General features: G+C 55.8%; 1 protein-coding gene across 1 annotated transcript; it reads left to right on the top strand.

The window, feature by feature from the left end:
- Positions 1 to 308: 308 nt before the first annotated feature.
- Positions 309 to 10,332, top strand: TOMM40 (translocase of outer mitochondrial membrane 40). Its single transcript, XM_019754844.3, has 10 exons — positions 309 to 449; positions 547 to 826; positions 1,561 to 1,628; positions 2,087 to 2,179; positions 2,964 to 3,065; positions 3,146 to 3,251; positions 8,125 to 8,247; positions 8,420 to 8,496; positions 8,613 to 8,715; positions 9,748 to 10,332. Exons 2-10 carry the CDS (start codon positions 553 to 555, stop codon positions 9,885 to 9,887), a joined length of 1,086 nt encoding a protein of 361 aa, XP_019610403.1. The 5' UTR covers positions 309 to 449; positions 547 to 552; the 3' UTR covers positions 9,888 to 10,332.
- Positions 10,333 to 10,915: the final 583 nt, after the last annotated feature.

Raw genomic sequence — 10,915 nt, 5'->3', positions numbered from 1 at the left:
AGGGCCAAAGCTGACCAATTACCGTCTCCACTTCGCCACGGGGTTGAGTCGGAAGAGGTGAGCCTTCTGAAGAGGGGCGGAGGCGACAAGTCAGTGGGCGTTGCAAAGTGCTCAGCACAAGCCAATGGCAGGCGAGCAGCGGAACCCGCGGCGTCACGAACCAATAGACGCGGGCTCCGCGAGCCAATGGAAGGGCGGGGAGGTGCGCTTTGACCTGCCTGAGAGTGGGAACCAATAGAAAAAGGCGTTCAAAGAAGTGGGTGGGACTCCTAGCCATGGCTCTCCTAGCAAGGCCAGACACTGAAGCTCGTGGGAGGAACTCAGGATATACAGGACCAATAGGATAGGCGGGGCGGGGCGACGGTGGTGGCGGTGGCGGCAGTGGGTTCGGTTGCGCGTGGCGCACGGGGTGGGAGCCGAGGCCAGGCCGGGAGCAGGCGCTGCCGCCAGTGAGAATCGGGGCCCGGAGCAGGGTGAAGGTTGGCTGGGGACTGGGCCCGGAGCGCGCAGACCCTGACCTCCGCCCTCTGACCTTTCCCCTTCCAGGCGACCATGGGGAACGTGTTGGCCGCTAGCTCGCCGCCCGCAGGGCCGCCGCCGCCGCCTGCGCCCGCCCTCGTGGGACTGCCACCGCCTCCGCCCTCTCCTCCGGGCTTCACGCTGCCGCCTCTGGGAGGCGGCCTGGGTGCTGGGGCTGGTGCGGGTCGAGGTCCGGAACGGACCCCCGGGACTGCGTCCGCCAGCGCTGCAGGGACCGCGGACGATGGGGCCTGCGGCTGCCTGCCCAACCCGGGCACGTTCGAGGAGTGCCACCGGAAGTGCAAGGGTGAGGGGCGAGGGACCTGGTGGGGGGTGGGATGGCCCGGATCTCGGGGGGAGGAGGGGGCACATTGAGGCAACCTTGGGAATTGGCACAGACCATTGGAATTATTTAACAGAGCGTTAGTTGACGTTGGGATCGAATTGTGGAACGTTGGCCTTGGGGCTTAGAACGATGGGATCAAATGGTGGAACCTCGGGATGGAATGCCATAGGAGGACAGAAAAGCCTTGGGGACCTCAGGAGCCCCAAGGGTCACCCAAGCCAGCCTCCTTGTATGATCAGGAAAGAAACTGAGGCCCAAGGTCACAGTGTCAGCCAGGTGTCAGCAAGGGTCTAGTGGGGATGGAAGCCAAGGCTTCTGGATCCTGGCTTGGAATAATTGTGATAGCAAAAGGGTTGGAGACTTACTGAGCACTGTCATGGCATTCAGTGCATGTTAACTCATTAAATCTTTGCAATATTTCCATGTGGTGAGCATCATCTTATAGATGACAAGTTTGACACAGATAAAGTAACTTACCTAAAGTCACACAGTAGTAGGCGGTGACACTGGGATTTGGATGCAGGCAAAGGCCCTGGTCTTGACCCCATCCATTAGGCTATGCTACCATTGGGGTACTTTGTGGGACATTCTGTGGTTCCCTGGAGAAGGAGAGCTGGGTTGATAGGGAAGGCTGGAATGAGAGTTGGGGTGTGTATTTGTGGAGCATGGAGTATGACAGCGTTTCTCTTCTTCAGAGCTGTTTCCTATTCAGATGGAAGGTGTCAAGCTCACAGTCAACAAAGGGTTGAGTAACCATTTCCAGGTGAGCCTTCCTGGTGCCCTTACCTTCCAGAGGTCATCCCAGGCATCCCCCTGTGTCTGTACATACAATACCTTTACTGTTCCCTAAAGGACTGGGCTCCTTGGTACTTTTCAAAGACTCAGAGACAGTGCCAGGCTATCTCCTCAGAGAGGGCCAGTGGTAGTGTTTAGGGACCCAGAATCCAGAGATACCCCTCCCCAATAAAATTCAGGCAGGAGTGAAGTGCCAGGTATGTAGCCCCATCCTCCACTACTTTCTTTTTCTAAGTCCCAGTCAGGCCGCACCTCCCAGTCTGCCCTCTGCCCAGCCCAGAGATACCTGTCTTTTCCTCCTTAATGGGGAAACCTGGCTGTCAAGTACCCCCATCCCAGGCTGAAGGGGAGCTGTGCTGGGGGTGGGCTCAGCTGGGTTTATTGGGGGTGGCCCAGAGCCTCATCCCCACAGCCCTCTTCTCTCAGGTGAACCATACAGTAGCCCTCAGCACAATCGGGGAGTCCAACTACCACTTCGGCGTCACGTATGTGGGGACAAAACAACTGAGTCCAACAGAGGTGAGGTTCCTCTTGTCATTTTATTCATTGTATCATTCTTCTAACAAATATGTAGCCAAACATTAGGCAAAGAAGGCTGTGTCAGGACGAAGCCAGAGCTGCTGAGGGTGTTGGGAGGGGGGACTGTGTGTCTCCAAGATATGTTGGAACACGGGTCATTCCTTCATTGTGAACCCCTGCTCTCTGCCCAGTCTGTGCTGGGTGAGGCTTTGAGTACCAAACTAGGCATTTGGACTTTATCTAGGGGGCACTGGAGAGCCATGGAAAGATTTGGACTAGGGAAAGTCGTGGTCAGGCTGCCATACAGAGGCTAGGTTAGGGGAGTGGGGACAAAATTGGAGGCCTGGAAGGAGGCTTTGGCAGGACACAGGTAGAGTTGGGAGACTGAGTTAGGTCTCTACTTATATTAACTATTCCCTTTCAATAAATTGGTTTATTCAATAAGCCTTCATCCTACCCCCATTCTTTGGCCAGCCTTGTGCTGGGGATGTAGCAGTGACTAAAACAGCTATGGGGCACGTGGTCTAGTGGAGAGAGGAAAACAGGTCTGTCTCTAGAGTAACAGTCCAGGGTGGGCAGGACTGAAATGGGGGAACCCCAAAGCTGTGGAAGCCTAGAGCGTAGCCTAATTCAGCCTAGGTGGTCAGGGAGGACTTCCTGGCATGGGGGACATCAAATCCGTGGCTTTCTGGTCCTAGGCTTCTCACCTAAGCCCATCACTCATGTACGTCCATAATGCTAGACCTCTGGTCCCTAACCTCTAACCTTGCGCTCTGCCTCACAGGCATTCCCCGTGCTGGTGGGTGATATGGACAATAGTGGCAGCCTCAATGCTCAGGTCATTCACCAGCTAGGCCCTGGCCTCAGGTCCAAGATGGCCATCCAGGTGAGTGGGAGTCAAGTCGGCTGCTCCCCCAGCTACCCTGGGCACCAAGCTGCCCTCACATTCCCCTTCCTCCCCCACAGACCCAGCAGTCGAAGTTTGTGAACTGGCAGGTAGACGGGGAGTACCGGGGTTCTGACTTCACAGCAGCCGTCACCCTGGGGAACCCAGATGTCCTGGTGGGTTCAGGTAAGAGGTGCAGGGTTGGGAAGTGGTGAAACCCCAGTCCCAGCTTTACCAGCAAGTCCATCCCTTTTTCTGGCCCTCCCTCCTACCATCCAAGAAATGGGCAGGGATGGGAGGGATTTTGAAACATCAGGCAGCATAGCATCATGAGTGAGAAAGTAGGTTCAAAGCTCAGCTCTGCCACTGGCTGAACTGCGATTGTAGGCAGGTTCCAGCACCTCTGTGGGCCTTCGTTTCCTTGTCTGTAAAGTTGGGTTGCCTCACAGGGTTGTTGAGTAGGTCATGTAAGTTCATGTGTGTGAAAAGCTTCAAAGGGAGTCAGGCGTGTAAAGGGTCCCAAGGAAATGAGCTATTATTATTACTCATGGGGCTCCGGGCTTGTTTGGGGCGCATAGCAGATCCCAGGGCGGGCAGGGTCCATGTGCAGTTGGGGAGGAGGCAGGTAGTCTGCGATGGAGGCTGACAGGGAAATGGCTGGCTGGGGGCAGGAACTGCCTGACTTCTGTTTGTACTTTTAATTTTTCCAGTGGTTTGAGGGTTTGGGGGGCGGATGTCTCTGGGTGTCTGCATTTGATTTCTCTACATTTATTTAATGAGTATTGATTGATTGAGTACTGTATATATTCTAGGCAGAGAGGGTATGGTGGTGAGCGAAGGAGAATTAAGTCTGCCCTCTGGGAGCTTCCATTTTAATGGAAGCAGACACAAGAAAAGCAGTACATAAAGAAGAGATGTCAGGTGATGGGGGCTGTACAGAAAGATTAGGGCCTCAGGAGGGGTGGGTGGAATCCTCAGAGAAGGTCTCATTACATAGGTGATATTTGAACAAAGACTGAGGGAAGGTGCCAAGCAGATACATGGGAAAAGAGCTTTCCACCCAGAGGGGATAGCGAGTGCAAAGGCCCTGAGGCAGGACTGTTTACTGGAACATCAAGGAGAGTGGCTGTAATGGATGAGGAAAGGGTGAGTGATAGAAGTCAGAAGAGTCAGGGGGCCAAATCACATGAGGCTTTGTGGAACTTTGGCCGTTACTCTGAGTGAGTCAGGCAGGGGGCCACTGGAGGGATTTGAGAGGGATAGGATCTGACTTGGCTTTTAACAGTATCCCTTGTACTAACATGTGAAGAATAGACTACAAAGGGACCCACTGTTTGGGGCAGTGGAGGGGGTGAGAAGTGGTCAGATCTAGTGTACCTTGAAGGTGGAGCTGATAGAATTTGCCGATAGATTGGATGTGGGAGATAAGAGAGAGGAATCCAGATGATTCCTGAGTTTTTGGCTTGAACAGCTAGGAGGATAGAGTTCGTGATTCTGGCATTAGCTCTGTCGTGGAGAGCGGCCTCATGGGCGGTGAGTACTGAGTGCATTTGTGAAGGCTAGCAGCCAGAATCCCTGGGGGTGTTCAGGGAGAGCTCGTAATTCTGCCTGTAATTCTGCCTGCTAAGGTGAAGGAGGCTTCTTGGAGGAGGTATCACCTTTGAGCTTCCAAAGGAAGGGGAGGAGCTACCCTGGCAGGGAGGAGGGGGGAGGGAAGGGCCATGTCATAAAATCCAGGAGACTGGGAAGCTCGGCATGAGAGGCCTCCTGGTGAAGTTCCAGGGGAGATGAGGGGCCTTGGGCCGGAAGAAACATTTCTGTCCCCTGCTGACCTCTGACGGCACCCTGTTCTGCTCCCACACTCACTGCAGTTGGGCCACTGTGAGCTTTTCTGACACTTCCTGGAATCGCTGTATTCGTTCTGCCCCAGGACCTTGTCACGTGCTGTTCCTACTGCTTGGAATTCTTCTCTGGTTTTGACGTGGCTGAATAAGTGAGTCTCAGGGCACACATCACATTGACTGAAAGACCTTCCGTGTACATGTTTGCACTGTATCACCTCACCCTGTCCCCTAGTCACTGTAGCACTTCCCTCTAAAATTGTCTTGTTCTTTATCTCCTGTCTCCTACACAAGGATGTCAGCTCTTCCAGGCCTGGAACCTTGCTGGGACCAGAGTAGGTGCTTAGAAAATACGGAGCAAAGGAGTAAGGAGTGGTAATGGCAGGTCCCATCTTTTACCTCTGCCCTTTGTCAGGCCCTAAGCATGTTACGTGTGCATCTTCCCCTTTGTTCAGTCATTCTAGGTACTGGGGATAGAATAGTGACGAAAACGGCTCCTTGAATCCCAACAGCCCTGTGGGGTAGATGCTACCAGTATCCCCACCTTATTGAGGCCCCAGAGAGGGTAAGTGCTTCCTCAAGGACAGCAAGCTGAACTCCAGAGTTCATGCTCTTCTTCGTGGGACCCCACCCCCACCCCACACATACACACTTGTCAGTGTCAACCTTTTGTGCTCCCCAACAGGCCTCCAGGCCCCTCTTCCCTAGAGCCCAAGCCCACCAGTTACACTGTCATATCCACTCTTACAGGTATCTCTTCCTCCCCTCAAACACTAATAAAAACAGCCTACTGGGCCAGGTCAGGGCTGAGCACGTGAGCAACTTACACCCAACAGCTCGGATGTAGGACCCCAATGGCTCCACCCCCTCTGAGCCTCAGTTTCCTCACCTGTCACAAGGGCACAATAGCAGTGACTACCTCTTGCTGAAGGATTCAGTAAGAGAGCCCATGCTCAGCCCTCAGTTCTGGACCAGAGGCGTAGTTAGGGCTCGCTCTGTGTTGGGTCTCGGTGCCGCCCCACAGGGGCAGAGGGGTCTGTTTTTATGGCCCCCATTTCACAGATCTGGCCTGGGATCACCCGGCGAGGAAGCAGAGGAGCTGGAATTTGAATGGCAGCCTAACTCAAGGGCCCATGTTCTCACCTTGTTCCCTCCCCATGACCTCGGCTCCTCTGGAGCCTCTGCTCCGTTCTGAGCAGGGCAGTGATGGGTCACAGCAGTGACCGATCCAACCTTTCCTGCCGCCATGGTGCTCACAGGCCAGGGGAGAGACATTTGCCTTTAAATGATGATCATATGCTGACTTCATTGCTATTGTGAGAGATCTCACCCAGGAAAAGTCCGTGTTGCTGTGAGAGCTTAAGATGGGGACCCCGTCTCACTTGGAGTGATAGGGTCAGCATCTCTAAACGGGCAGTGTCTGCTCCAGTAGAGGGCAAAGAGAAGGGGAACACTCAAAAAGGACCCCGCATGGATCAGGGGCAGAAAGAAGTCTTGTCCAGCCGGGGCCAAGAACTACCTTCCCTTTGGGTGCTGCCCCGACCTGAGTGTCTGCCATTCCTGCCCCAGGCGACCTCCCCGAGGAATCCTGGTGTGGCTCCAGCTGTGCAGGAGGTGGCAGCCCAAACCGGCTCCTGCACAGCAGGTTTGGGAGGCAGATGGGGAGACGACTCCTTTCCCAGGTCTGTAGTTCTATCCCTCACCCAAGGCTTGCTCTTTACTCTCACAGACCTCTGACCCACTTTCTTTTCCTTCTGGCGGGGTTTGGACTCACCAGGTTTTTCATGGCTGCTCCAGCCCCTACAGAATGGGGGGATGAGAGTTGCTGGTCTCAACAAAGCCCTGACTTCAGGGAGTTCACGTGCCACAGGGGAGCTGGGTCTGGCTAAGAGCAGGTTAAGGAAACATGCAGGAAGGGGTGAGATGTTCAAGAAAAAGGCCTGCGAGAAGCTAGTTGCTGGGCGGTGACTTGTGATCCTGGGAGGAAGTACTGGGGGCTGCAGTGATCATGGGCCGGAGGATATGTGCTTGGGCGGCAGTGAAGGGTGCAGCGTGGGAGTGAGCCAGATCCCATAAGGCATCTGGGCACCAGGAGAGACTTAGCAAGTGGAGGCCACGCTTGGACTTGGGTTCCCACAGACTCAGTGCTCTGTGTTCTCACCGATGACGAGTCAATGACAGGAGTCAGGTGGAAGCAGAGGACCAGGGCAGGGCAACTGCCAGGTCCCATGGGGGAGGTGGCTTCGATGTGACATGCTGGAGAGAAGCAGCCCAATCCAGGAGGTGCCTCCCTAGGTGCAGGTATTTATTTAGTTGGCCAGACTAAGCAGAGGGAAGGGTACACTGGGCAGGGGGTCAGTGTGTGCACGGGCCCAGGCGGGCAGAGAGAGCTCCATGTGTTTGTGCAGCCACGACACAAGTGGCTGGCTGAGTTATGGGCAGAGGAAATGGCTCAGTTTGGAAGCTGGGGCCGAGCCACGTAGGACTTTGCAGGGGTGCTATGAGGAGCCAGGGTCTCGGCACTGGGGAGCCACAGCAGGTTGTGAGCAGGGGGAGAGCGGGGTTGTGTATGTGCGTTAGCAAGCTCCCTCTGTCTGCTGCTTGTGAAGTTGCAGGAGACCAGAGAGGAGGGTGGGGCTGGGGGAGCAGAGAGGGAGGCAGGTCCAGGAGATAGGAGGAAGGAGGGATGGTCGGAGAGGTGTCTCACAGCCCTCAGTCCCAACAGTCGGCAGAGCTGAGAGGCCAGTGAGTTTAAGTCCCTATGTGACTCTAGACATCACTTTTATTTCTGTGGATCTCAGTTCCCCCCTCAAATGAACGAGTAGATAATTCTGGCCAAGTGATAGAGCTAGTATTTGAACCTAGGCCATCTAGCCCCTACAGGGGTGCTCTCCAGCAGCAGAGTGGTTCACACATCTCGTGACCGTGGGTGAGTGCCTTAATTAACTCCCTCAGCCTCCTCTGTAAATGGTGGCAAGTGAATGCCGGCCGCACAGGGCTGTACAGACCAGATGAGGTCCCATGGGGCCGGCAAGGCTGGCCTCTGAGCTTTGTGAACCGATCGAGAAGCAAGTGTGGGAAGCCAGAGGACAGGCCCCAAGCCTCCGGCAGGGGCCAGCCTGGAAGGCTGCCTAGAGCAGGAGTCTGGCCTAGCACTGCGGCCAGGCAGAAACTGATAACCACAAAGCCCAGGTAACGCCCCACCATCTCACCTGCAGGAATCCTCGTGGCCCACTACCTCCAGAGTATCACGCCCTGTCTGGCCCTGGGCGGAGAGCTGGTCTACCATCGGCGGCCCGGGGAGGAGGGCACTGTTATGTCTCTAGCTGGGAAATACACATGTGAGCCTGGGGCTTGAGGGTAGGAGTTGAGGCTGGGGGCCTGGACTCCTGGGTCTGAGGGAGGAGGGGGCTGAGGGGCTGGGGGCCTGGACTCCTGGGTCTGAGGGAGGAGAGGCTGGGTTTTCGGGTCCCCTTGGTAACCTACTCCACCCCCCACCCTGCTGTCTTACAGTGAACAACTGGTTGGCGACAGTAACCTTGGGTCAGGCAGGCATGCACGCAACATACTACCACAAAGCCAGTAACCAGGTAAGCTAGTCCAGATACCAGCTGTCGGGGCACACTTCCACGCGTGGGTTGCCAGGGGCTTGTATGCCCAGGAGTCCAGCCTAGGAAGCTGAGTCTGTTGCCCTGGCCCCTTCCAGCTGCAGGTGGGCGTGGAGTTTGAGGCCAGCACACGGATGCAGGACACAAGTGTCTCCTTTGGGTACCAGCTGGACCTGCCCAAGGCCAACCTCCTCTTCAAAGGTACAGGCCTCGGTTGCCCCACCAGGAAAACAGACGAGAGTCAACTCAGCTCTAAGTGGGTGTACGCCAAAGGAGATGATGGAGGCCAGCGTGCTGGGAATTTTGTGGGCCTCCAAATTACCCAGGAACACTCATTAAAAAGGTGGGGGCCTAGGCCCCGAGCTTTGCACCTACCACATTCCTTCCCTCCCCAGCCAGCAGCCTCTCCCACGCTGCACTCGGCCTTTGCTCTTTCCATAAGTGGAAGGCAGCTGAGCACATCCAGCACACCTCCCTCAGTTCACATTAGTGGAAACAGGCTCCTGGAAGTTATAGTCTCTACCTGGTCCAGAACCCCCCTGGCTGACTGACTCTAGTCCTGATACGCAGTCCTAAGTCTTCTCAGACCTCAGTCAGTCTCAATTTGGGGAGTGTGAAGACCACCCTCAGAGGCTGCTTCAGTCGGCCTAGGGCAGGGCTTCCACTGACAGTAATGAGGTCCAGGAGTTCCTTGGCCTCTGAAGCTGTCAGTCACCCGGGTGGCAGAGGCTGGGTTGGGGTTCCAGCGGTGCCCCCATGAAGTGAGTGAGCACCCCTCCCGCGTGGTGCAGCCCCGGGCATCCTTATGTGAGGCTCTGATAAACGAGCCCGAGAGGAGACTTCAGTCTTCCATTCAGCAGATACTGAGTACCCATTCTGTGCCCAGCCTTGTGCTGAGGGTACTGGGGACACAGCGGCTACCAGGCTGTCCTCATAGGACTCACACTGGGAAGGACAGGCCCCTCCCCAGGGAGTGAGGACCGAGTGTGGACAGGACTTGGATGGCAGAGGACTTTCTGGAGGAGAGGACTCATTGAGCTGAGAACTGAGGAGGAATAAGTGGGTTGCTCCCAGAGCTGAAGTACTTGGGGTGTGGGAAGGGGTTTCTGGAAACAGTGTGGTCAGAGGAAGCTGGCAGTCTGGCTGGTGGTGTCTGAGGAGGCCTGGAGTGTGACTCCAAGGGACAGAGTGGGAAGCTGGCACATGGCTCTCACAACAGCTGTCTGCCCACAGGCTCTGTGGACAGCAACTGGATCGTGGGCGCCACGCTGGAGAAGAAGCTCCCACCCCTGCCCCTGACACTGGCCCTAGGGGCCTTCCTGAATCACCGAAAGAACAAGTTCCAGTGTGGCTTTGGCCTCACCATCGGCTGAGCTCCTCCTGGCCCTCATCTCCCGCGCCCTTCCTCCTTCAGATCCCACATCCCCCTCCCTTCCCTCCCTCCCGGGGGTCGGGGGGCCGCGGAAATGAGGGGACCCATCACCCCAGCAGCTGAGGGGGGATTCTGGAACCACGGGCGCTTCAGGATTCGGAGCACGAGGGGCCCTGGGGTCCTGGAAGGGGTTCCAGGAATGAGGGGCACGCCGGATTCTGAGCACCAGGGGCAGAGGCAGCCAGACAACCTCAGGGAGGTGTTGGGGATCCCCGCTCCCTAAAGGGCCCTGGGCCCCATCCCGGGCCCCAAGGGGGCAGCAAGAAGAGGAGCTTTCCCATCCCCAGTCTGCCCCCACCCACTTTCCCATCCATCCCTCGGTATAAATCATGTTTATAAGTTATGGAAGAACTGGGACATTTTACAGAAAAAAAAAAAAACAACAACACCAACAAAAAAATATACATGTGTTTAAAAAAAAAAAAAAGCAAAATGGGAGGCCTGGTTTTCCTACCTGTTTGTGGCCCCTTTTTTGCTCGGTCCATCTAGCCCGACATTCCCACTGTTGCCGGTAGGGGGCGCCAAAGGGCTGGAGTGAAGGATGACACCGCCCGGGAGTCAAGCTTGGTGGCTGCCTGGTAACCCAACTTTATGGGGAGGAGCTGGCGGAGTATCTTACAATCTCCGTATGACTTCTGCCCTCCCTCACCAGGAGGGTGTGGTCTTGTGGTCACTGGCTCTGGCTTGGCCTGGCCAGAGTGGTTGCAAGGGACTGTCCCTGGGAGCTGAAGCAACAGGGATGGCACTGTCAGTGCAGGGGTGGGGGCAGTGAGCTGGGACTCCAGGGGCTTTCTGTGTTCCAAAAGGAGCAGGGATGATAGGGTTTTAGGACTTTTTCCTGACTGGGAGGTCAGAGCTTCCAGAAGTTTCATGAAGGATTCAAGCACCTGGCAAGATTTCAGAATCAACTGTGCCTGATGGGGGAGAAGAGCTTGGGCTTAGGACTTCTGGGCCTGGGGAAGGGGCTGG

Source organism: Rhinolophus sinicus, chromosome 8 (genome assembly GCF_057876585.1).
Source record: "Rhinolophus sinicus isolate RSI-liver-muscle chromosome 8, RSI-T2T, whole genome shotgun sequence".
NCBI lineage: Eukaryota > Metazoa > Chordata > Mammalia > Chiroptera > Rhinolophidae > Rhinolophus > Rhinolophus sinicus.
This window is presented reverse-complemented; position numbering and strand designations above follow the sequence as displayed.